Source organism: Anguilla anguilla, chromosome 10 (assembly GCF_013347855.1).
Source record: "Anguilla anguilla isolate fAngAng1 chromosome 10, fAngAng1.pri, whole genome shotgun sequence".
In the NCBI taxonomy this organism is placed as follows: Eukaryota; Metazoa; Chordata; class Actinopteri; order Anguilliformes; family Anguillidae; genus Anguilla; species Anguilla anguilla.
This window is the reverse complement of record NC_049210.1, coordinates 23,007,381-23,034,993: the sequence shown is the minus strand read 5'-3', so window position 1 is coordinate 23,034,993 and position 27,613 is coordinate 23,007,381. Positions and strand designations below refer to the sequence as shown.

At 43.0% G+C, this 27,613-nt stretch overlaps 1 protein-coding gene and 1 long non-coding RNA gene across 3 annotated transcripts in view; one reads left to right on the top strand and one right to left on the bottom strand.

Annotated features, from left to right (window-relative positions):
• pappab (pregnancy-associated plasma protein A, pappalysin 1b) overlaps positions 1–27,613 on the top strand; it is a 155,951-nt gene that overhangs the window by 81,566 nt on the left and 46,772 nt on the right. For both annotated transcript variants that reach the window (XM_035380451.1, XM_035380450.1), the window contains exons 11-14: positions 4,923–5,030; positions 5,244–5,379; positions 5,527–5,740; positions 17,719–17,887. In XM_035380451.1, coding sequence (XP_035236342.1) covers positions 4,923–5,030; positions 5,244–5,379; positions 5,527–5,740; positions 17,719–17,887 — 627 coding nt within the window. The remainder of the gene's footprint in view (positions 1–4,922; positions 5,031–5,243; positions 5,380–5,526; positions 5,741–17,718; positions 17,888–27,613) is intronic.
• On the bottom strand, positions 583–17,104 carry LOC118207118. Its single transcript, XR_004761310.1, has 5 exons — positions 16,737–17,104; positions 7,621–7,748; positions 5,507–5,719; positions 4,894–5,024; positions 583–2,026 (listed from the first exon to the last, which is right to left on the bottom strand). It is a non-coding gene; the product is annotated as an uncharacterized LOC118207118 (long non-coding RNA).

The following is a 27,613-nucleotide window of genomic DNA, read 5'->3' as shown; positions in this document are numbered from 1 at the left end:
GAGTTTTTCTGAACTGTTTCTGTCTATGTCGGTGACCTGAATTCACTCTGTCAGTAGGCCAATCGCATACAGGCAGGAAAAGCTTCTTTGAAGACAAATATTATGGCTTTCCCAATAAATTAATTATTTGTTTAATTGTTTTTATCTTAGTGAATATCTGGAGAGGATAGAAGTATATTTGTGAGGAATGGTTCTAAAAGGCTGGTGGCTTGGCCTCTCTCCCAGAGCCTCATATATTGGAATTTTCGTCTGAGTTTTCATTAGAACGCGCTCAAGTCCCTGGTGCTCCCAATTAAGCCATCTCACGGTGTGCATGATCTCCCACATAGGGCTGGGACAGGGTGGGATGGGTGGCTGCACAGCGTTAGCTGGAGCAACATGAGCAGGCAAGATCAATTGTCCCCAGGAACACCCCCCCAGCATGACCAGTCTGCTTAGTTTCTTCTGGTGTGGCACTCATTCGCAGATGCTCTCTTGCCGGCATTAGCCGCGCCATTTTTGAGGGTAATTGCAAATATCCAGATGGTTTAAATTACGTCTCCATACTAAATTGCAAACTGATCCCCCTCCCCCGACCCCCAATCATACGCTTACAATGTTTTCAGTTGTGAGCATTTCAGGTAATTTGCTTGTAATTAACTTTAAAACATTTTGAAGCTGAGCTGCACCAGGACTGATGTGCTGTGTTTTAAAGACCTTTGAAACTTAAGTGAAAAATTACCTCAGTGACATTACAGAAAGGGCAGCTCGGTGGTGCAGTGGGTAGCTTCACAGCAAGAAGGTCCTGGGATTGGATCTGACCTGGGCTTTTCTGTGTGGATTTGCATGTTCTCCCCATGTCTGCTTGGGTTTCCTCTGGGTACTCTGTTTCCTCCCACAGTCCAGTCATACAAGTAGGTTATTGGAGGCTCCCATAGGAATGAGTGTGTGAGTGTGCCTTGCAATAGATTGGCCCCTGTCCAGGCTGTATCTGCCCAGGACAAGCGGGTATAGCTAGGGATGCAATGGGTTGGAAAATTTCAAGTAAATTTCAGGTGAATTCCCGGAAATATTGGAAGGGAAGTTAGGCTTGGGAATTTTGGGAATTTTGCCAAATTTCAATATTAAAATCTTACCTTTTAATAGTGAACTTATTTGGGGCGGGGGAATACACATAAAAAAGTCTTATGGCATGTTTTGGTTAAAAGTATGCCCATTTAATTGAATTGTAACCATGCACTGAATTCAGCAGCGCACTCTTCCATCACATGTACTGATAATTTGCCAGCATCCCTTTAAATTGGAATTCAGTAAAATTACAACCCTATGCATGCACAGTGCATTCTTCCATCACATGTGCAGCCCACATTACTGCCAACACTACTGGGTTTTGTAACTCTTTGCTTGTTCGCTTAGATCTCATGTTGTGTGGTTACATTCCCCTTGTAACTGGAGAATGTTGATCATTGTGCCTCGGAACTGGATGGTATGCTCTTTGGTATGCCCGGTAAACTCCCCATTCATAGGCCATGTGCCCTGGTTTATATGATTAATGAATATCATTTTGACGTGTGCCTTATGGAATTACACCATTTGAATGTAAATGTTCCTTTCATGAAATCAATTTAATCAACAATACCTATTCTCTTTGACTGTAAATAAACTTAACTCATTAGAGTTACTGTTGAACGGTTTCAGTAAATAATCTACTATGTAAATGGTTTGCATGATTGAAAATTTTAAGCTGTGTATGGCCGCTGTAGATAAGAGTGTTTGCTAAATGCTAATGCTTAAAATATAACATAATGAATGCAGTCCTTTGGATTTGAAAATGCTCCATTGGTTGGCCTCATTCGCACTCTCAGCCAAGAATATTCCAGGGGTGAACAGAACTGGAGCACTGACTCTGAAAAGGCTTTGGGGCGGTGTCCTCTGTGGTCATCTGATTGTTGAGACAAAAGGTGATATGGTAGGTATATGGAAAAATCAGTCAGCCCCTCCCACCTGTTGCCATGGATATCTGTCTGCATTCTCCATTTGAGCCCTGCTGAAAGGCGAAAAAAATACCAGAGGCTCAGTTTAGACATTAATTCAGATTTACTGGGAATGGAGCGGCATTGGCAGAAAAGGACTGGAGCGTTCCTCTCCGATGGGGTTTGAACAGAGGGAACGGGGAGAGGGTCTGGTTTTGGAGAAGATCAAACCATTGCCGCAGCCCCTGCGAGTTTCTGGCAGTTCCTGGTGCTTTGGCGTGCTTTGCGTGCCTAGCGTGCTACGGCACCCTACCATATGCAATGCATCAACTCAGGCCGCTGAATTCCCTGCCAGCCTCTCTACAGAATTGCATAACTCATGGAAGTTCCATATGGCATAACTTTTAAAGTATTTTAAAAAAAAAGATACAGCACAGTGCATTACGAAGAAAAGGGTTATCTCTCCTGTCAAAGTCAAAGGTTTGAATTCAGTCAACATTCATGATTTGATTTAAAGTTTTCAGATGTAAAAAAGTCTCGACTTTTTGTGTAAAACCACAATGTCGAATATATATTTTGCTCATATTTAGTCCCACTGAAGCAGTTTGTGTAATGTATATATTACTAACATTAATGAATGAATGAATGAATGAATTAATTAATTAATGTATGTATGTATGTATGTATGTATGTATTTATTTATTTGTTTGTTAGTTATGTTGACAAAAGCCAAGGTGGTATGAGCTGAATTTTTGTCATTCGTTATGTGTTCTTGTGGTTATTGTTGTACTTATTAGCTTATTATTATTGGCTTTGGCATATTAGGGGTGGACCCCTATTATATTTGTAGGAGGTAGTGTTATTATTATTATTATTATTATTATTATTATTATTATTATTATTATTATTATTATTATTATTTGACATATCGACAAGGAACTTTCAATGATGTGTTCTTTTTATGCCTCCACGAGGGCACAGCCGTGGCCGGAGGCATTATGTTTTTGGGTTGTCCATCCGTCCGTCCTTCTGTCTGTCCGCCATGATTCTCGTGAACGCGATATCTCAGGAACGCCTTGAGGGAATTTCTTCAAATTTGGCACAAACGTCCACTTGGAGGACATGATTCGATCCTATACGCCTGCTCGACCACTCCACTCTGCAGCAGCAGGGCGCCTTGTACCCCCTCCCACCCGAGCAAAGGGATCATAGAGCTTCTCCAGCCTAGCTCCCCAGTGGTGGAACGAACTCCCTGTCCCTCTTCGAACCTCTCCCTCACTACCCATCTTCCGCCGTGGTCTGAAGACTCATCTCTTCAGACTATACCTGGACTAACTACCACCACTCTGTATATTTCATTCTAAATCCACCCCCCCCCCCCCTTTCATGACACACGTTACATGCTCCCCCATCCCAGCACTTTTTGGTAATTTGTATTTGTCCTAATACTGTAGCTTGTTCTTCTGCCTAGTCGGCTTTGCAGTGGTTAGGTCAGAATAGTGTTCACTGTGTGAACTAAGCTGTGTTCTTGGCTAGAAATAGCTGTATTGTATCTTATTGAACCTGTGTTTTGTAGTTGTCCATGACCATGAAATGCACTTTATATACGTCGCTTTGGATAAAAGCGTCTGCCAAATAAATGTAATGTAATGTAATTACTCAAGGATGAACTGATTAGATTTTGGTGGTCAAAGGTCAAGGTCACTGTGACCTCACAAAACACGTTTTTGGCCATAACTCAAGAATTCATATGCTAATTATGACAAAGTTTCACACAAATGTCCAATAGGATAAAATGATGAAGTGATGACATTTTATATCCAAACTGGCTACTGGTTGGCAGAGGCATACAACCACGAGGCGGAATTTCTAGTTAAGTTCTGCTGAAAATTTACTAAAAAGTCAGCTGATCCAATAAGACAGTGGCAGCAGCAGCACTGTATATTATAACCAATCCAAAGACATATTATCATTACTTTTTGCAAGAAAAATATGTCCTATCTATTAGCCAACTATGGCCCTGATTTGCACGCAGGTCACTATACTGCTTTTATGGCTTCATGGTGGATATTTTCACTTGGCCCCCTTAATTGCTGCTTGCAGTTATATTTATTACTGGCCTTGTACTTCTGCCTTGTATGTTCTCCCATATAAATGAACAGCATACAAGCTACATCTGTCAGTTTTGATGTTGCCATTTAATAAAGTCAAGACAATGTATTGTAATGCTTAGCTGTAGTTTCTCCCTGTATCTGTAGCTCAGCTCTCTTTTCTTTCAGAAGCTTGCTGTAGCTCTTTAACTTGTAGTTTCCCAGCATTTCTGAGAAAGCCTACATGCCAGCCAGATCCCTCCGTTCTGCTACCTCAGAACGCCTGGCACCTCCCCCTCTTCGCACCTGCACTTCCAGAACACGTCTCCTGTCTGCTCTGGCCCCACGATGGTGGAATGACCTCCCCGTGGAGGTCAGAACAGCTGAGACACTGACCCATTTCAAGCGACGACTGAAGACTCACCTCTTCAGGCTGCACCTCTCCCCATCCCTCCCTACCCCCCTGTAAATGACTGTAAGCTTAGGGTTGTAACTAGGCAGCTGTTTCGTAGGTGACTTAGGTGCATTAACTGTCTTAACTACTGCTCGTATTTTTTCCATAGACTGCGTTGTTGCCGTTCTCGTTGTGTTAGTGTTAATCAATTTAACTTTCAGGGTCCAAGTTGAACTATGCGGTTGTTCCCTGCACTTGGACCGGTACTTCTCTCTAGGGTTTTCGTCATACTTGTTCCTGGTTATGGTTATACACTTTGTCGTACATCGCTCTGGATAAGAGCGTCTGCCAAATGCCTGTAATGTAATGTAATGTAAAAAGCCTGTTGATCCGGGCAATGCGCTGCTGTGTAGGTTTTGAGTTATTTCTTAGTGGTTCAGGTACTGTTGGCACACACCTAATGCCCGTGTTGTTCTTTGTCTTCAGACATGCCAGTCGAAGGCCTTCGACCTGTCCAATGGCGTGTCCCAGTATGCCTGGTTCCCCTGCCAGGAGGCGCCACTGCACAACTGGAACCTGCAGTACTGGCTCAAGGTACGAGAAATGGAAGAATGGGGGGTTAGAGCAGGTGTTAGTTGTCGCCATCAGGTTGCTCTCTCAATGGGTGCATGAGGGACAAGCAACATCATCGGCAGATTGCTTGTGAGCAGTTAACAGTGGTTTTGCCTAGTTTTCTGTGAAGCAGGGTAGATGTTGACCATGTCAAAGATCGTGATCAGCTTGTGTTTGGAATTTGCCCTGTGCTAGGCTTACTACTCTCATCCCATGGTGGCTGCGGCGGTCATCATTCACCTGGCGGCGGATGGGACTGGCTACATAGACCAGACGCAGTGCAACATCTCCGTCCAGCTGGTGGACACCAAGGACCAGATACACAGCTTAGGTCTGTTTGAAAATGTTCAGCTGTGATAGTGCAGGCATGAGCACGTGGGTGGGAGGAATGGGGGTGAGGCTGTGTGCATTGGATTATTTGAATATATATGTGTGCTCTGTTTGGCTACGGGTCACACCTGATGTCTTCCCCTCTCAGGTGACTGGAGACTGAGCTGCAGGAACAACCCCCTGGTGATCCCAGTGAGCCACGATCTCAGCACAGCCTTCTACCGCACCAAGGCCATCCAGGTGAAGTTCCGCTCTCACCTGGTGGCCATCTCCGGCGTGGGGCTGCGCTCCTTCCAGTACTTCGACCCCATCACTATCAGTGGCTGCCAGAGCAACGAGATCTACAACCCCATGGGCCAGAGGTAGGGGAGCGAAAGAGAAGGAGAGCGTGGTATGACTTCCAGAGAATGGGGGGTGATTTCCATAGGAAGGGGCGACTTCCAGAGAATGGGGGCAACTTCCAGGGAGTGGGGGGTGACTTCCAGAGAGAGGGGGTGACTTTCTGAGAGTGGGGGGTGACTTCCTGAGAGAGGGGTGTGACTTTCCGAGAGTAGGGATGACTTCCAGAGAGTGGGGGGTGACTTTGAGAGAGTGGGGAGTGACTTTCTGAGAGGGAGGTGACTTTGAGAGAGTGGGGGGTGTACAGTAAAGGTATAGTAACCAATATAAGCTTCAGGCAGTCCCCACCCTGCTCACTTAGTCCATCATAGACATTGCCTTATAACCTTCAGTGGCCACTGGTGTCTCATAATGATCATTTTTAACAGGCTGAGGGAGAATGGGGGTTATATAAAGTTGGACACATTGTGGAGGATAAAAAGGAAAGTTATGACATAAAAATGACAGAAAAAGCATCTATTGATTACACAAAGAACAGTAATTCATCACTTCACAATTTTTTTGGACCTCTGCTATGTACTTTTTCCTAAATTTGGAATATATTACTTCAAGCATTTCCAGTTCAGGCTGTGGTAAATTCCATCATTACAATATCTTAAAAAAATGAAACCCACTTTCTCATGCAGTGTATGGGTAACCGTCACAAAAAAGTTCTTAATTACTGTTTAGCATTTTTTTACATTCAGCTACACCATTAATTCATCCATGAGGAGAGGAACAGTGGGTTTAAAGGGGATATCTTTTTCAGCTTTATGAATGTAAAAAAAGTTTGGACTTGCAAAAACACAGAAACCTCTGGACAACTCCATCCCATGTGGACATAAGCTACAATTATGACTTGCGGCTTGTTTTGTGTAATGTCTTACATATGGTATCAAATTTATCCAGTGGCATAACTTATAAATGCATCAGTTGGTGATGCTAGTAATTGTTCATTGTTCACAATCATGTCTCTTGCCAATAGTTTAATCATGGCTTGTGAGTATGCAAAAAAACTACAAATGTCTGGTACAATTCTACACCACCCCTGCCATATAAATCACCTGTAAACTGCACATGGCATAGACTATGCAATCTACATCAGCCCTAATGTTCTCGCTGCAAAAAAGTAAGTAAATAAATGAATAATGCTTTTCGCAGTTGGCCCAACCGTGTATATTCTGATTGTTGGGAACTGGAAAGATTGATGATATACAGTAGCGTGAAAGTGCATTAGTGCTTTGGGGTGCTATTTGTTGTTTGGCTAAAGGCTGCTGAATGACTAAATTGTAAATTGTATGTGTATATGTGATACCTAGTTATAGGGAGTTTATCATTCTATGTCATATGTACAGTATTTTTTTTTTTTTTTAATCTTGTTTGCAAAGAGGTTGGTTTCCTTTCCTATAAAGTTGCCTTCCTTTTGTAAGGTTTGCCAAGTTGCTCATGCATACAAAGTACTGTCTATAAGTCATTGGTTGAAACATGCAAAATCTAGGAATGCTGTTAAAAATGTGGATTTCAAAATGAGGCAAAGTTACAACAAAAAATATTGGCTTATCTGCTAATATCTTAGCAGAAATTGAAAGATGAAAAAACAAAGGCCAAGTTACATAAAATAATTTCTGAAACTTTGGGTAGCTTTGTTTTGGAATGGAGCTTGTTTAATTTGTGTGAGCTAAGATAGCAAATATTGTTTGTTGTAACTTCGCCACATTTTATATCAATACTTTTATTGGCAGGCCTGGATTTAGCAAGTTTTAATTAATGTTAGACAGTGCTTTGTAACTTGGCATTTTTGTACATTGAAAATGTTTTTTGTTGAGATGTTGTTTACACTGATCGTTGAAAACGCTTCACTTACCCGGGACATGTGTTTGTATTTTCTGTGGGTCGGAGTGTTTGGGTCCCAGCATTACAGCCATGTCGTAGGGCGCGAAGGACGGGGGGGCGCTACATCTTTCCCTCTGTCCCAATAGAGCCAGGCTGTGTCTTTTAATCCAAACGAGGGTGGGGGGCAGGGAGAGAAGAGGGAGAGCAAGAGTGCGAAACAGTGACACAAAGTGAGGTAGGGGATACAATGAAGGCCTGGGATAAGAGTGTTGGCAAGGGGAACTGGCTGGTGTTCCTGAGAGCGGAGTTGCTTGTACTCTGACACAATGTTTGGGGTCGGCGCGGCAGAACACACGCGTGTGCACACGCAGACATAGCGAAGCTTTCCTGGCAGCTGCCTCTCCTTAATGCAATCTGAGACTGATTGCCTTCTAATGGGGTCCTGTCTCACACAGAGAACACACATAATCAGGACATCATAATAACAGCAATAATAAGAATAGTAATAACAATAATAATCATAATTGAAGTTTCATAGCACTTTGCAGTGCTCAGCCTGGATTGCCTGGCTTGTACTGTACTGGCAGAGCACATTGTGTGATATTGGATTTCAGATTAAAAAAGCCAAGTGTCTCAGCACTGGACAGAACCTACGCCATGGACTGGCCCCAGAAATGTTTCCAAGAGATCTTTGGAATTTCACAATGACTGGCTTGTTTTTTTTTTCTTGTTTTTTTCTTTTTTCTTCTTTATGTGCTTTTTTGTGTGCGCCTACTCTTTAATAACAAAGTGTGGTCCAAAACCAGTCATGTTTTTGCTTACACCATAACCATAACAGTCACTTGCAGATTTGCCGATGTCAAGATATTTGAAGCGCTGATACAAACAATACTCTTGCTGTGGTGAAGTTTAGCGTTGAAAGAAGGTTCTTTCATGCTCTGTAGCGTGCATGCATTTGCACTATGTGTGTCCCAGGCAACTTACACTGCTTAGATTTTCAATTTCATTCCAGTATTTGTCTTACTGTTTCACATTCAAACATGTCCTCCATCCACAGACGCATGCACACACACACACACACACACACGCGCGCACACGCGCACACGCGCACACGCGCACACGCACACACACACTCGCAGAACCTCCCAATCAATATTAAGCCCTTTGTGCACACCTAGCCCCAGTTTACCATCCCTGCAGGTTTTACAGAATTTATTTCATGACACAGTCACAATGTTTTCTGCTATTACTATTATTCTCATTATTATGATCGTTTTCCAGGAGTTTGTGGCCAGCCCAGGTCCTCAGGGTGGACAATCGCTCTCTGAGATTCTGGATTTAGGATTCATTACTGTCATTTTTTACTCCGGCTGACAAACAGCATCCAGTTACACGAGTGCTTGAAGGGTCACCGTAAAATGTGAATGAGTGTTTCTTGATATGGGTTTCCTCTCCTCCGTCCCAGTCTTCTTGCTCTCTTGGGCTAAGCCAGAGGCTGCCAGCAGCCCGTCTCCTCAAATACCCCTCTGGAGCTCAGAAAAACACCAACTCCCAGATCCCCAAAGTTGTTAACAACATAGCTATTAACATAATCCACTTTTATGGTCCATCTTTGGTCATATTTTTCCCCCTCCCCCTCTCTTTTATTTATTTATTTTTTTTGAATGGAAGTATTTTAGTGAAGTAGCTTATTATTCAACGTGCACATATGGAACATATTTCAGTGTTCTTTTTTGTGAAGTCATTTTCCTCTCTTTTCAGACTGTCCAGTTGCTCTGTTGTATAGAAGGGTCAAAAGGAATTTAAGGGCACACATTTGGGTTGTCATGGTGAAATGCTATAGAATGCAGTTCACAAAGTGAATGTAGAGAGACATGTTGTCTTGACTGCATTTTCAGTAAATGAAATTTTCTGGCTATAGACAAATCACAAATAACACCCAGTTGTCATTATTTATTTATTTGATTCAAATTGTACTATTTTTAGCTGTTAATAAATTAATGGACAGTCTGTGGGTGCTAATTGATCAACCAGTTTTCTTAGCAGTGCCGATATTCAAAATATAGTTTACATAGAACGTTCTTGCATAATTTTAATATCATTTCACATAAACATCTTACACAAAACATGTTCTATTGTCAACTGTAATAGAACATTTTTAAGAAATAATGACATTTAACTTGTTAATAAGCCGCTTTGGCTCAATGGCCAGAGCTTTAGTATGGAATGTCCTTTGTTTGACTTACTAAAGCGCAGAAAAAAATAGCCCTCCAAAACTTTGTTACAACAGAAAGAAGCTAAATGAATCTATGTAATAAGTAGCTAGATGTAGAAATGGATTTCTGGTTGCTTAGTGACCAAATGTCTTGATTACTAACGTTAGAGTTTTCTCCGTTAAGTTGCCTTATACTTGTCTGTGTTTGCAATGATATCTGTAGGTGGATCAGTTGTACAAAAGCACTATGGAACTGGAAACCATGTTATGCAAGGAATATTGGCATGGGATTGCTTGTGCTCTGCTTCACATCATATTGTACCTAATTCCCCTACCCTTACTGATATTCATGATATGACAAAGATTCCGGTTCCATATTGTTTAATATCAAGTTATAAGAAAAGCTACTGAACAGGCTTCTTGAAACTGATTCGCTTCTGTTTTGCTCCAGAAAACAATGTCAGCTAGGTCTATCAGCAAACATATGGCTTAGCTGTGCCCAGAAGTTCTCAATAATAATAGTATTTTCCAAGAAATTATGAAAAATCGTTGACTACGTTTAGTCAGATGCAGCGTCTTTTACTGCTACCACAGAGTGAATGCCTAATTGAATGCGATGATAAGAAAATTTTCGGTTACGCTGACCTATAAAACGCTATTCCTAAAGCAAAATTAGACATGTTATACATCGTTAGAAAGCTTATACTCTCACATACTGAATAAATGAATTGTCAATCAAGCCAGACGGTACTAAATAGAGTACAGAAATGACTGTGTCACACGCCAGCACGACACCCCTGGGAGGGAGATGCGGCAGTTGCGGGAAACACCATTGGTTGCTGCATGGAGAGGGAGAGGGAGAGGGAGGGAGGAAGGGAGGGAGAGAGAGAGAGAGAGAGAGAGAGACTTTCACACGCACACACTCACTCAGAGAGAGAGAGAGAGAGACAGAGAGAGAGAGACTTTTGACTTTTAAGTTCCCTTTATTATAAATAAAAAGAAGACAAATCCCTCAAATCCCCACTATTTACAAAAAAGAAAAGAAAGGGAAAAAGGTAAAATTATGGTTAAAAAGACAGAAACAAACACATAAAACAAAAAACAAAAGAAAATAGAAATAAAAATAAGAAAACAAATACCAGTAAAATATTACAAAATCAGTGTTCCATTCCACCTCAAACCATTAGTTCTAAACTTTCACCTTCGTCAGGTTTACAAATACACCCATCTATCCCCCAAATTGCAAAACATTTTCCAGCTTCCCCAATTAGTACATAGTATGCATGTTCCAACAAAAGTCTTCCCATTACCAGACCTCTCACCATTTGAACGGGATCTTGTCCCCCACTGCCTTGAACCTTGTTACGCCGTGTCTACCATATTGACATTTTTGCTTTTCCTATTAAAACATTTAGCAATACCACCTTTTCTCTTTTTTTAACAGTGTACCTTGGCCCAAAAACAAAAAGTGTGTTTGAAAATAGGAAACCTAAAGCTAGACACCACCCTTTGACCAAATTTGTTTGCAACCGTGAACACCCTAAGAATATATGAAAAACTGTTTCTGATTCCCCACAAAAAGGACATCCCTGCCCCACAGAACGATCCAGGTGTGCCTTGTATCTGTTCGTGGCTATCGCTCCATGCACAATACGCCACTGAAGGTCTCCTGTCCTTCTTTCGAGGAGCTTTTTGTACAGAGACCGCCAGCTACCCTTCGGGGAAGAACCTGACCCAAGAAAAGCAGTCCATTTTGTTTCATGCAGGTCACATAAATTTCGGAGATACAGCACCTTTATGCAGATAATGTACAGCGCCTTCTTGTTGATTCTGCTAAAATGACCGAGTTCAGGTGATTTAAAAGAAAGGATCATTCCCTCCTTTTCCTGCCAATCCCCCAAACCAGGTGCCACAGTTATTTCGGGGAATGTCAGGTCATTGGCATCGGAAATTCTCCCAGTTAGGTCACTCAAGTAATCCTGCATGGGTCTGGGAAGTGAGGTGCAGAGTTCTTCCAGCATCCTCTGACAGATACGGACAGACTTGAAACCCACCAGGGCTGCCACCTGTTCCGCTGCCAGCCACCCGTCAGCTGTCCGCAGATGACGGATCTTGGAAATGCCGGCCTCCACCAGGTCAGATCGCACTGTTGGTGAGTCAAGTGTCCCAATATGTAGTAGTGGATTAAAAAACACAGGCTCCTCAAGGGTCCAAAAACCAGGGGTAGCGGTATCGTCCCTTGAAACAGCAAAAATCTGCCACACCTGTAGGACTGCTCCGTAAAAAGGGTCCTGCCAAGTCCATTCTGCTCAATGTCATTAAAAACAAATGCCTATCCAGGCCCATCCGACCCACCTTGTTTAACAGGGCACAGGCAACATCCATCCAGTAGTGGTGCTTGTGGTACAGCAGGCGTTGGACAGCCTGCAAGCGGAAAGCTGCCACTCTGCATTTGAGGTCAATCAGTCCTTGGCCTCCTTCATTGATTGGCAGATAGAGAATTGCTGCCCTTAGCCAATGGTGCCCAGACCTGAAAAAAATAAGCAGTGTCTTCTGCGTCTCTTCAACTAGGCCCACTGGAGGGTCCAGTACATTAAATCTGTGCCATAAATTGGCAGCAACCAGATTATTAATGATCAGGACTCTTCCCCTATATGATAGCTGGGGTAGCAACCATTTCCATTTAGATAACTTGGCACACACTGTCTCCACTATACCCTCCCAGTTTTTCTTTTTGTACTCTTCTGTGCCTAAATGAACCCCCAAATATTTTAAACCTGACCTTCCCCATTGTATATTACCAGGGAGGAGTGGCAAAGCAAAATTGTCCCCCTGATGAAATGTTCCACACCATAAGGCTTCAGTCTTCTCCCAGTTCACTCTCGCAGATGAGGCTCGCTCATAAACACTGAGTACCTGTTGTATAGCTTGCATATCTTGTGGATTTTTTTATAATGACTGCAATGTCATCTGCATAGGCTGACAACTTAATTTACTGCTTAGTGGGTTTCCCGTAAACATGTAAACCTGTTAGTTTACTCCGCAACATGCAGAGTAGAGGTTCTATTGCCAAGGTGTACAACTGGCCGGATAGGGGGCATCCCTGTCTAATCCCCCTCTGTACCTTAATTGGAGCACTCAATCTACCCCCTATTTTTACTATGCATGTGGCACCTTCATATAATAACTTTAACCAAGACATGTATACCTCCCCAAAACCAAACATTTTTAGTACTTTAAATACATATTGATGATCCACCCTGTCAAATGCCTTTTCTTGGTCTGGGGAAAGAAAACCAAACTCTGTCTCATAAACTTTGGCATAATCCCACAAATCACGCATTAAAAACAGATTATCATAAATGGATCTATCTGGTACACAATATGATTGGTCATTGTGGATAAGCTTTCCTAAGCTTTTTCAGTCTGTTGGCAAGACATCTGGACAAGATCTTATAGTCTGAACAAAGGACAGCGACAGGCCGACAGTTCTTCAGCAGCCCCAGGTCCCCCTTTTTTGGGAGTAGGGACAAAACAGCACGATGACAACTTTTTGGAAAAGTCTTTTTTCAAAACTGCTTCTTAAAACGTTAAAAAAATCTTGTCCAATGACTCCCTAAAAGTTTGTAGAACTCTGCAGGCAGTCCATCTATTCCAGGTGCGCGACCGGTGGAAAGCTGTTGCACCGCCTCAGTCACTTCCTCAAATAGCAGATCACTGTCCAAAGATGTCTGCTCTTGCTGCTCCAAGGAGGGAAGAAGCTGAAATAATTATTCAGTACAATGCCTATCTGTGCCTTCTGCCTTGAACATCTCAGAATAAAAATGAACAGCTATTCTACGCATTTCCATTGGGTCAGATGTCTCTGTCCCATCAGGACAGCGGAGGCAATACATAGCTTTTTTCTGGGCTGTGCCCCTCTCCAGGTTAAGAAAGAAAGAGGTGGGAGCATCTATATCACGAACATTAGTGTACCGAGATCTTATTAGTGCCTCTTTAGCTTTCCTTTGCAGTATGTCCCCCAATTCCTTCCTTTTTTCTGTTAAACTAGTGTGTAAGTCTGTGTTATACTGTTGTACCATGTGTGACTGAATCCTGAAGATATCTTGTTCTAGTTTGTGCCTGGTTTGTTTTAGTTTAACTGTAGAGTGTGAGGTATACTGTTGACAAAAAACTCTAATCTGAGTTTTACCCACATCCCACCATTGTAATAGATTGTCACATTCTCCCTTCTGCTCACTCCAATTTTTCCAGAAGAGTTTAAATTTCTCACAAACAACCATGTCCTGTAAAAGTCAAGTATTAAACCTCCAAATAAAATTTGCGGGACTGTTAGGTTTACCGTGATAAAATGGTGATCTGAGAAACTGGTTGGGAAAAGATGGGCAGCTAAAAACACACTGCCTTACTCACGTATATTCTGTCTAACCGTGCTGCTCGCACCCTTTCATCTAATACCTTGGTCCAGGTGTAGAGCTTCACACCTGGGTTTCTCTCCCTCCACACATCAGATAAAACAAACTGAGTAACAATGCCAGCTAAAACTGATGCAGAGAAATGGTAAGGCTCTTCGCCATCTCTATCCAAAGTAAAATCAAGAGTGCAATTCCAGTCACCCCCTACTACCAAGATATCTTCTCTGTTAAAGTTATTTAAAACAGCTTTTAATTTGTTTAAAAGTCTAATCCGATCCACCCCTTTATTAGGGGCATATATGTTAACAAAAACATAAAAGTGTTTCTTTATTTCTGCCCTAACAATCAGAAGACGACCTTGCTCTACTTCAGACCTGGATAATATATTAATGTTTGTATTTGGAGAAAAAGTATTGCAACTCCTGCGCTTACGTTTGATCCATGGCTAAGAGCATATTCGCCCTCCCACCACAATCCCCACTCGGCTTCATTGTTTTAATCGCTATGCGTCTCTTGTAAATACATGCGTTTGTTTCATTTTAATATACTCGAATAACAATGCCTGTTTCTCTTTATCTCTAGCTCCATTTACATTTAAAGATCCTATCCTTAAAACCTCCATAGACTTATAAGGAGTAGAGAAAGAACAGACTAAACAAAGGGAAAAGAAAACAGAAAGAAATTAGCCACAAACCCATGTGCATTTATTCAAGTTTTTTAAACGATTTAACCCTTAGAGTAGCGTTAACACTTTTCCCCTTCCGAATTGTTGTTAAGTGTTTCTTCAAGCGAAAACGTTTCTGCCTATCAAGAACATCGTAACCAATGCTGTTCTGTCCCTTTATAGCTGAAAGCACGAACTTGTCAAGATCGGGGAAGAATCCTCCTAATTCTACCGTCTTTCCCTTAGTTTTATCCAGGAACGCGTTAATTTGGTCGACCGAGTACAAACTCCCTTCGTTTGTCTGACTACAAGAAGTATCAGAACCATCTGACCACCTATCCTCTTCTTCCATTGTTTCATCCGCAACCTCTACCGTTTCCTGCAATCTGTCTGAACTTTGTTGTACCCCCCGCTTACCCTGTGTAGCACAATTGTCCTGCCCACCACTACTACTCTGCCCTTTCATGATTAACACGTTATTTTACTCCCTCTCATTGTCCACTTGTTTTAAATGCTCCAAGCCCAGTAAATCTTTACTTACCTCCTGTACTGAGAAGGGACCCTCGCCTGGGTCAATGCTCGCCTCCTGTACCGAGCAGGGACCCTCGCCCGGGTCAGTGCTCTCCTCCTGTACTGACAGTACTTTGCCCGGGTCTGTATTCAACCCCTGTGCAGAGGAAGGTCCCTCTCCCGGGTCTACGGACTCAACGGAGTCTCCAGAAAATGGTTTCTCTGTAACTACCGTGGGCCTACTCCCTGTAGCTGACCCATTATCACTCCGTGTTTGTTCTCCCGTCGATCGACCCTTCTCTCCCTCTTTTTCCTTATGCGGACAAGCAAATCTTTTATGGTCTATATTGCCACACTCAAAACAGCGTAAGCTGTCAGTGCTTGCATATACCATATATGATGTTTCTCCGTGACTTACACGGAACGAAACATCTAATCTTTCTGTGGGCGAGCTTAAAAACATAAATACTTGTCTGCGAAAAGACAGAACATGTTTTAGCGCAAAATTTTTACGCCCGAGTGGAATCATTTTAACGCGCTTGAAAACTTACCAAATCGATTTAGTTCCTTCTCAATCGCCCCATTCTTAATAAAAGGTGGAACATTTGAAATGGTTACTTTTGTGGCCGGTGCTGACAGCGGTGTTATTTGCACGAACGTCTCTTTCACCCAGAGACCATTTTCAATCATCTGACTGACGAGATTTTCGGTTTTTAGAAACACAACTACAGCCTTATTCATTCTCGATACCGAGTCGATACTATCATGCCCTACTTGTTCTCCCACTGCCATGAGTATCTCTTCAATAGTTACGCCCGCCTCAGGGACGCATCGAAAACCATTGCAAAGGGAAAAGGGTTGCGTTCCCCCGTCAGAGCGGGACGCCATTCCCCAACCCTGTACTGCCGCATTGGGCAGTTCCTACCTTTCGATTTACTGTATTGAAACAACAATAAAAGCAGTGCAATGAGGGAGAAAAGGAAAGAAAGAACTATAGGAAAGAGGAAGAGAAAAGAAAGAATATGTAAAAAAGACAAAAACACAGCAGAAAACCCGAAAACTGAACTCTCTCAACAGAGCCACTCTCACACGCACACACTCACTCAGAGAGAGAGAGAGAGAGAGAGAGAGAGAGAGAGAGAGAGAGAGAGATTTAAGAACCCTTTTATTGGGACATTGTTCAACCACAGAAATTACTGTACTTCAAAATAAAAATAATATACAAGCAACATAAAGAGAAAAACAATTAACAAACTAACCACAGGCAGAAAAGAGAGAAATAGCTAGATAAAAGAGAGAGAGAGAGAGCACCCACACCAACACAAAATGAAATAAACGCTCACCTTCATCTTTCCGCCTCACGGGTTCTGGGCAAAAACAATGAACTAAAACAACAAAGTAAAATAACAAAAAGAAAAGAAAGCTAAACTGAGCAACTCGTTTTCAGTTCCCTGCTCATAGCTGGCTCGCTTTCAGTGGACCAGCTCCACCTGCTTTTCAGTGGCGGTTCACTTTCGTTTTGTGCTCTGACAGACACACAAACAAAAACTAAATAAATAAACGTGCTCGCAGTGTGAGCTCTCGGTCTCAGCCCCGAACTGTGGAGGGGAACACACCATTTAGCACCTGGGCTGATTAGTTAACACAACCCCGTGTGCTCTCCTCCAGCCAGCGCAGCTAAGACCAATCCAATTCACCACCAAACCGAATGCCACGGACTGATTAAGGAATAATGACTGATAAAAGAATAATAACACGCCCCCCCCCCCCCCCCCCCCCCCCCCCCCACACACACACACACACGTTATTGGCTAGCTGAAATAACTGAAATCATTGTCCAGGCAGGGAGATGGACAAAACTTCCCTTCACATCCCTCTTCTGAATGGCCATCCACCTAACCTGTATCCCATTGTTTTGCTCTATCACTATGCCCATGGCAGTTTGCAGATTTATGCAGGGGACAGAGCAAAGACGTTCTTTACAGTCCCACTGTCGTATCCATTTGGCTGTTTGTTTTGTGTTTCCGCCAGTAGTTTTTCCTGTGGTTTGGGAATATTACATTTTTTTTCTTTCGCCCATTGGCTCTGCATTTTCATATTTTACAATTCTCTGGAAGCTGTAAATAGTGGAAAAGGACTCTCTCCATCGCTTCATGGCAACACAATTGTAATGAAACACCATAATAAATGCATTTTGATTGGTTTATTAAATGATTGATTGGTCTGGCTGAACAACTCCTTGGTTAATTGTGGTTGTTTCCACACCACCTGTGGTTGGACGTTTTGCACTCCCGGGCTCTGACTACTCTGAACTGTTTCCTCCAGCTGCGTCCATTACTCCTGTGAACTCATCGACTGCCAGGAGCCCTTGGTCCACAATGCGGACATGAGGTGCAACAGCCCAGGCTTCTACAACGGCGCCCGCTGCACCATAACCTGTCACCGCGGGTATGTCCTGCAGATCCACCGAGACGATGATATCATCAAGACCCAGGTACTTACTGCATGACACCCCTTCCTGCTTCACACATCCTGCCTCTGATTGAATCACTTCATGGACTGGAACGATACTGTTATATTGTGCCATCAGGCCCCAATGCAAAGTCTGTATGCATTTAGAGCAAATAGAGTTGCATAGACTGGACTTGGATAAATTGTGGGAGTGATTCTGTGAGTCTGCGTGTGTATGGTTGATGTTCCAGTGTGGAACAGTCCTCCTCCCTCCATTGGTGTAGGCTTCATTTCAACTTTGGGGGAGACTCATTTGCTGGATCACCTAGTCTCTTGTAGTCAAACATCAAGACTCATAACCATGGTAACTAGTCTACCTACTAATTCATAACAAAATCTCAGGGGTGGCATTTATCCCTGTCTTCCCCTAAACCTGTATGTACACTCTCCTCTTCCCAAGTAGGAATTGTTACATGTCCCCTTGATTGCAAATCACACAGAAGTATCTCCCAGAACATCTTCATTAAGACCATCTATAGGACAGTGTGGTTTAGAGAAGGATTATATTTGCTAAATCCTATAGGATAATGATGTGATTATTTCCAGATTCCCTTAATATATTGCATGATATTATGTTATTCATGTGCTAAACAGACACTCCAGAACAGGTTAACATTGCTTATAGTTACAGTATTCTACCAAGCTTACATAGTGAACATGGTGCCTGTTTATAGCTGTTGTAATATGCTTAACCTAGGACACACGCAAGGTGCACGCACTAACTTGCTGAGGGAGACAGACACACACACACATCCACACACACACACGTAAACACACACACTCACACACACAAAAACTTGCACACATACTCCCACACAAACTCATACACACTCAGAACTGGGCACAGCCTAAACCTGCCCAACAGTCTGATTCCCTCACACAAATGCCTAATAAAGGAAACAGCAGTAAAGGTTTACTGCGCTCGTGGGTTGTTTTAACGGCCACGATAATGGGAGGAGGGTGTTCTGAAGTATCGGCCTGTTTGCAGGTTTACATCCCTTTTCCAAAACCACTTTCTTTCAGGGGGCTGTAACCATGAGAACAACCTTTGGCACACGAGGAATGAAATGGCAGCTTGCAAATAAAAGGCATAAAATATAAATGACTTAGCATGTAGCAGCCCAGAGAAACTGATTCAAGGGTTCTTTACAGTTTCTTTTTGTTTGCTTGTCCACGTACATGTCTGGCCATGGCTCACAGGTTCACGGTTGTCTTCAACAGCGCAGAACGCAGACATGTCTGGGCACCCTCTTGGGCCGCTTATATTATTTTAACAACCAATCAAAAGGCTTTCAACTGTTAACTGTTCAAGACGGTTTGGAAACCAGAGCAGTTTTTGTGTAGCAACTGAAAAGGATGCACAACTTTATTTTTGTCTGTGTTTTTCGGTAGGACGTGCATGCGTGCACGCAAGTGTGTGAATTAGCACGTGTGTACGTGCGCTTGCCCACATTACGGCTCATTTCAGCTGAATGGCAGCATTTAACGTGTGAAGAAAGCTTCAGCTGGAGTTGGTAAGGATGTAATAGGTTCAGGTCTATTTGACATCTGAGGGCGCTCTTTCTCTCGCGCCCCAGAGTCCAGCCAGTGGTCTCTCTCGGGGCGCCATTTGCGGGACCGATATCGATCTCTGGAGCGTTTCGGTTTCCAGCCTCATGCTCCGAGGACATCTGAGCGTGCTCGCAGCCGGCAAGCGATGCTCAGACTCCTGACCCCGAGCGGGCGCTTTGATTTAGGAGTGAGCAGTACTTAAGGACCCGCTTAGTTAAATACGGGTCCTATCCTGACCATCTTTTAAATCTTGGATGTTATTACATGCTGTGGTTGTCTTTGCTATGCTGGTGTAAGCGGGCTTGTTATGCCAGAAGCCATGACGCCCTAGAGTCAGGGTTTGAACCTTGGCTGTGGTGACTTACAACAGGCTGAACCCATGCCCAAGTTGGTCGGGTGACCCGCAACGCACCATACGCCAGCAGCTACTCTACCTGCAGCCTGCCTGGACACCGAGTGCAGTCCACCACACAGTGAGTGCATAGCTCACAGAGGGTAAAGGTGCTGGACGCATAGCGATAAGATGACTAGACATTTGAAAATGCAAAAAATAAAAAATAAAACCCAAGAGAGGATTTGGTGGGGGAAAGTGTTCTGGTGGGGCTTAGGCTGCTTATGTGAGGTTAGGAAACCAATTTTTGATTTTACAGGACAGCAAAGAGGGCTCTACCTGCTCTGAGAGCTGTTAGAAGGCAGATAGATAGATAGATAGGGAGAGAGAGAGACAGAGAGAGAGAGAGAGAGTGAACGATAGGGAGCGATGGGAAGAGCTGTTAACACAGCATTCGTCCCATTCTGAACTGAGATAAATCTTTTCCTTTTCTTTGTTTTGCTCAAAAGCGTAACTATATTTCTGCTCCTGGATAACTGCCTGGCATTATCATATCATCAGAAACAATCTGTTCCCTTGCTTATTTATGTGTATATAAATGTGGCCATTTATATCCACATTTAAACCGAGGTGCGAAGCAGACGCTTGTTCTTAGCAGAAGTCCATACAGCAGGCAGGTGGATGGGGTTGTTCAGGAGATTCTGTGAGTGGCTGCATTTGTGGTTGTGTGTGTGGTTCTATGCACGGTTGTTTTGGCTGCGTGTGAGGTTCTGTATATGGCTGTATTTGTGGCTGTGTGTGAGGTTCTGTGTATGGCTGTATTTGTGGCTGTGAGTGAGATTCTGTGTATGGCTGTATTTGTGGCTGTGTGTGAGGTTCTGTGTATGACTGTATTTGTGGCTGTGTGTGAGGTTCTGTGTATGGCTGTATTTGTGGCTGTGTGTGAGGTTCTGTGTATGGCTGTATTTGTGGCTGTGTGTGAGGTTCTGTGTATGGCTGTATTCGTGGCTGTGTGTGAGGTTCAGTGTATGGCTGTATTTGTGGCTGTGTGTGAGGTTCTGTGTATGGCTGTATTTGTGGCTGTGTGTGAGGTTCTGTGTATGGCTGTATTCGTGGCTGTGTGTGAGGTTCAGTGTATGGCTGTATTTGTGGCTGTGTGTCAGGTTCTGTGTATGGCTGTATTTGTGGCTGTGTGTCAGGTTCTGTGTATGGCTGTATTTGTGGCTGTGTGTGAGATTCTGTGTATGGCTGTATTTGTGGCTGTGTGTGAGGTTCTGTGTATGGCTGTATTTGTGGCTGTGTGTGAGGTTCTGTGTATGGCTGTATTTGTGGCTGTGTGTGAGGTTCTGTGTATGGCTGTATTTGTGGCTGTGTGTGAGATTCTGTGTATGGCTGTATTTGTGGCTGTGTGTGAGGTTCTGAGTATGGCTGTATTTGTGGCTGTGTGAGGCTTCTTGTCTGGTAGTGTCTGTGGCTGTGTGCTGTAGTTGTAAAGGGAGGTACAGTGAAGGGGGTCAGGGAGAATCTGATGGATGTGTCTGTTGAATTAGGGTCAATAGCCAGTGGTACTTAAATACTCAGCGGAGTATTTAAGTACCAGCAGCTGTACATTTTTAAAAGAAGGAAACTCTTTGCTCGCACACACACATGCAAGCATGCATGCTCGCTCACTCGCATGGATGCACGCACACACACACATACTTGCATGTAAAAGGCCATTCCATTTCTCTTGGCAAATGTTGCAGGTTTTAATCCCAGACAGAACATTGCCGTTACTCACTTGACAATGTACTTCTAACTGGATAAGACTGTGCTAAATAGTAATCCATTATTGTACTGCGTTTTAGAACTTTCATAGTACCAAAGATGGCCAGAAAGCAGGGATGATGACAAGATAGGTCCCTTGAATGTTTAACTTAACATCACTGGAGAGTGAAAAGACATGTTAACCACACCTCCCTTTCATTATGGCAATTTGTATACATTTTAAAATGCATTTGCTTGCCAACAAATACATTAAAAAAACTGCTGGATCTGCACTGCCATATTCACAGTCAGCTAAACCTTGGTATGCAAAAATGATAAGGAACTAAGGAAATTTGTCTGAAAATATAACATTGAAATGAAAATTAACAGATACATTATTATTATTATTATTATTATTATTATTATTATTATTCTGCTTTCCCTGATTCAGTGATGGTGTTGTGCTCCTAGTAGCTTGAGGATAACAGTGGTGTTCTCTGAAGGATCTTGTTAAGACCACAAGTTGCAGTTCAGGAGGCCATGTGGACCTCAGGGCCGTTACTCTGCTGTTGGCCCGCATGCTGGATTCCTTTGTCATGTTTTTGGCATGGGGCGGCTGGTGCTGTTGTTGTTGTTGTTGTGGCTGGTATTGTTTTTGTTTTTGTTGTTGATGTAGCTGCTGTTGTCTTGTCGGGCATACATGCTTTAGCGTAAGATGTGCTTATGGTGCTTAGTAGACTACAAGACTGTTGCTAGGGCAGCTTTACTGGGGGGATTAGGGTTGGTAATAAGGTAATGGCGGAGAAACATGACAGCCGCAATGTTTTTCAAAAACATGTTTCTGTGTCTTCGTTGCAATTAAGTAAAGATATTTTCCCCATTACTTGAATCCTACAGACGAAGAACCATATAAGAACCAATTTCTGGATAATCAAACCTTTCTTATTTTAGGCCTGTGTACATCACATTATTAATGTTTTGTATTGAAGATATAGAACACACAATTCTTTCTTACTGTTAGATTTGTTTTTATTTTGCTAAATGAAAAAATGAAAGTTATTAGAACTTATATTTTTGGAATGTGGAAGAACAGTATAAGTCCCATGCATAATAGCAGCTTGAACTATTTGAATTAACACCCTATTATGTTTACCACATTCCTGTCGACTTCACGTTTGTCAGGAAATTTAGGGTAAATGCAATACAATACTGACTTCTAGATTAACATCGCCTGAATGTATTTGGTGTGTAATATTCCTTTCATTGTACTATTATTGTACTGTAAAACAGACACCAGCTGTGGGTACAGATTATGGATAAGGTGGGAAATAATTTATTGCAGAAACACAAATCAACAACACAAACACACACACACACGTGCGTATGCACAGCCAACTATTCCAACACAATAACAAAGATGAAAAGTCTCAGTATTATTCACAAGATTAACTCACAGAATCACACACAGAACAGATCATGAATAGCAATTTGGTGCTGGTCCTAAACTTCACATTCTAGTGCCTCATAAAATGCTTGGGCAGCAGCAGGCATGTAGGTTAGCATGGTCATCAGATCGTGGTGCTTCTCCTTCTTAATCGGCAGAGGGCTCTCGTATGCTCGAGGGTAAGTCTTGGTAAATGAGGGAGCAAGAGGTGCTTGTCCTTTCTGGGGTTTGGTGACCAGCCATGACTTCCATCCCTCATAGAGGCTGTGACTCTCTTTTGTGTGCAGACACCACGGATAAGCACCTGAAATCATGAATCACAATAGAAACAGGAATTCAATAAAGATTCTTAGTACAGTTCTCTGTGACAGGCAAGCAATCATTCATATTCATATTTCTTATGAGATGTTTTTAGGAAATTTGGAAAAACCTGTGACTTTCAACCACATCATAGATGTGATTAGGAGGTCAGCTGGTCGCTTGAGTGTTGCATCTGGGAGCTGTCTGAAGTCTTCACACTTCATCTCCATGACCCTGAATGGATGTTGTTGCCTTGCCTCACGGATCATCTCAATCACATCACTGGGGGTGCACAGTGTGGACACCTTGCGCCGCTTCCCCAAGTCTGCAAAGGAACGGTCGCAGGGCAGGAAAGAGTGGCCAGACACCATGAACTTCTGGTCTATCTCAGTGAAGTAGCCCCTGGATATCAGCAGTGCCATCAGATTCAGCATTCTCCAGTTGTTGTTTTGGCCACAGCATTGGTCACTATAGATGATGAGCTTCCATTCTTTGGGCTTGACCAGGGTAGAGAAAGAAGACTGCACCCACTTCAGCACACAGCTTGCAACCTTGATGGACCCTCTGTAGGCGATGCCCTCATGCCAGACACACATTTTGGTGGAATCTTCAGTACCCAGCTCTTGAATGCAAAGATTATAATTTGCTAACTGACGCTGGTAATACACTATGGAGTGTCAAATTTGGCGAATACACATCTATACAGATAACATGGCAGTCACCATTAGCTTTGGCCCACTCTGCATTGTCCTGCAGCTGGGAGTATGCTTTTTCAGCTTTCCGGTGGTGGAGCTCACTCTCAGCAGCAATCTTCGTCCTTTCCTTATTTGTTGTAGCTGCTGTTAATTTGGTGAAGAAGACATCACATTTTGCACGTGTCACTTCTTGGCTGCCAAAAACTCTAGTTCTGCTGCTTGAAGATGTCCCTATAGAGCCAGAACTTTGCTGTTGACATTGGGTTCTTTTCTTTGTACAGTCAGTACATCCGCAGCAGATTTAGATGGGGGCTCAGGTACTCTCTGTCCACATTCCCCTTCATCCGTGAATAGTGGTTCTGCTGGCGTGGGAAGGTCAGGATGTGTTCTCTTATCCCTCTCTCACTGCAGGATGAATGTTATTTGGCCTGAAAAACAATCAGAAGTCATAAACAAGATGTGAGATAGCATTATGAACCACTCATGAAACAATCACATTTCTCTAGTATTAATGGGGAAAAGATAGTATACGGCCAGCAATATGATGTTGTTGTCTACAGTAGCTGGATTTTGAGTCGGTGCTTGTCTGTATTGTATTATCTAATGCTATGCTTTCCTCTTAAATCCTGAATTTTGTTTTCACATACAATCACTAAGTTTCACAAGTTGTGGGGCAGCCATGGTGCTATGTCATCAATAGCGGCTTTAAGAGTAACAGGCATGAGTTCTTTCCAGTAATGTCCCTAACACTTAAACTAGGCTTGAATAATGAATTACCTGTTCTTATGCTTTCCTCTTAAGTCCTCTAATTGACACCTGAATTTAGCTGCCTGCTCTGTTGATCCTTCAGCTGCCTTAGATCCCTGAGCTGCCTTAGCCTGACTGCCTAACTTTTCCTGAATGACCTTTCCAAAAGTTAATAAGTAACTGTTAGCGAATTTGTTGTAAACAGTGTATTTAAAAATTATGCGGATGTTAATGTACAGGAATGGAACACTGTATGAAACTGACTGCCTGACTGTTGGCTCACAATATAACATTTACAGTGAGCAAGCACACAGTATGGAGTCTTGCTGAACTGAAGGAAAATATTCTGGCGAATACATCATGGAGTGTCTAGGGTAGGCAGATAAAGCACCAATATCTTGCTCTACAAATCAGTCTAAAAAAATAATTTGAATGAGAGATGACTCTTGCCAAAAGTTCAGCTCCATACTCCTGCCAGTATTAAAAAAATCATAATAAGCCATGTGTCCACTGTACCACAGCGTTTTGAATCATCATCTAGTCTGTATAGTACATGAAGTAGACCTACATTGTTTCAGAGATTACTGTATTCCCCTTACCACAATGATGATTGTGACTACAAAATAATCAAATACATTTTTAGTACGCCTGCATGGTTGAGTTATCTGTTGTGCAAAGCCTGCAGCCTTTCATGAACCAACAATTTGAATAGACTATTACCAACACAATATAAGCACCATATCATATAGCCTACATTAATGCCATATGCTTGTTGCATAATGTTGAAACAACAAAGATTAATATGAATCGCTTATTGCTTACCTGCTCTAAACCAGAAAGAATGACAGCCTGCTGCCTTTCATATGAGACAGCATAAAACTCAGTGAAGAGCTGCAGTTTCCTTTCCTCCGTTAGTTTTGAGAATTCCGTCGCACACGTCTTGGCACACACCTTCCCCTTAAGAGCAAACAGAAAAAAAATGTAACGTTAGCTACACAAGATACTGATAGCTAGCAAAATTGACATATTGTAAATATAATTACAGTTTATTAAGGTTACTAGCTAGCTAACTATATCATAATTTTATACAATGTAACAGCTAACATGATCACTGAATTTCATCAACTGGCAACAACCGTTGTTAGCAAGTTAGCTAGCTAGTTACAATATTTCATATACAGTTCTTCCACGTACCTATTTAGGTGGACTTTTTCCTTCTTTCGGCTCTCCTTTTCTGTTTACATATGGTTTCCTCGCATCCCTCATGGTCTTGCGTTTTTGGTTCATCCATTCATTCACTTTTGTTTTTCTTTTCTTTCCTAAATTTCGCTTATTAAGGTCCGCAGCAGACATGTTCTTGACTGGATTGAGTCTTACCTCTCTTACCTCTCTGACCGTTCCTTCCAGGTTGCCTGGGCGGGTAAGGTATCACCACCCCGTCCCCTCGCCACCGGAGTTCCCCAGGGCTCAGTCCTCGGTCCCCTTCTCTTCTCCTTGTACACCAGATCCCTTGGCCCTGTAATATCTGCCCATGGCTTGTCCTATCACTCTTATGCCGACGACACGCAACTCTTTCTCTCCTTCTCCCCATCGGACACACAGGTCCCTGCCCACATCTCTGCTTGCCTGAGGGACATACAGAGCTGGATGGACAATCACCACCTGAAGCTCAACCCGGGAAAGACGGAGCTAATCTTTATTCCTGCTCTATCCTCTCCTCTCCTCGACTTTTCCATTTCCCTAGGGGACACCTTAGTGACATCATCACCCTGTGCCAAGAATCTCGGAGTGGTGATGGACAACAGGCTGTCCCTCTCCAAGAACATCGCAGCAGTAAGCCGGGCATGCAGATTTTTCCTATATAACATCCGCAGAATCCGCCCCTTTCTCACCACCTACTCAACCCAGCTCCTAGTCCAAGCAATGGTTCTATCCCGCCTGGACTACTGCAACTCTCTTCTGGCTGGACTACCGGCATCTGCCACCAGACCCCTGCAACTCATTCAGAATGCTGCGGCTCGTCTGGTCTTCAACCTCCCCAGACACTCCTACGTCACTCCCCTGCTCACTACCCTCCACTGGCTGCCTGTTATAGCTCGCATCAAATTTAAAACATTGGTCCTAGCATACCAGGCAGTCAAGGGATCAGCCCCAGCATACCTCCACAAGATATTCAAACCCTACATGCCAGCCAGATCCCTCCGTTCTGCTACCTCAGGACGCCTAGCACCTCCCCCTCTTCGCACCTGCACTTCCAGAACACGTCTCCTGTCTGTTCTGGCCCCACGATGGTGGAATGACCTCCCTGTGGAGGTCAGAACAGCTGAGACACTGACCCATGTCAAACGACGACTGAAGACTCACCTCTTCAGGCTGCACCTCTCCCCATCCCTCCCTACCCCCCTGTAAATAACTGTAAGCTTAGGGTTGTAACTAGGCAGCTGTTTCGTAGGTGACTTAGGTGCATTAACTGTCTTAACTACTGCTTGTATTTTTTTTCCATAGACTGCGTTGTTGCCGTTCTCGTTGTGGTAGTGTTAATCAGTTTAACCTTCAGGGTCCAAGTTGAACTATGCGGTTGTTCCCTGCACTTGGACCAGTACTTCTCTCTAGGGGTTTCGTCATGCTTGTTCCTGGTTATGGTTATACACTTTGTTGTACGTCGCTCTGGATAAGAGCGTCTGCCAAATGCCTGTAATGTAATGTAACATGCATACGGCTTGTACTTCCATTCTCGCTTCTGGACATAAACGCTTTTTCCGCATAAGACTATTTTAAAGTTGAAAATATAGAGTATCAATCGTGTGGAAACATCCACATAACAGCCCCAATATACAAAGTGGGCATCACACGATCATGTGACAGGGCTATCTCGATTTTTTATTTTTTGGACTT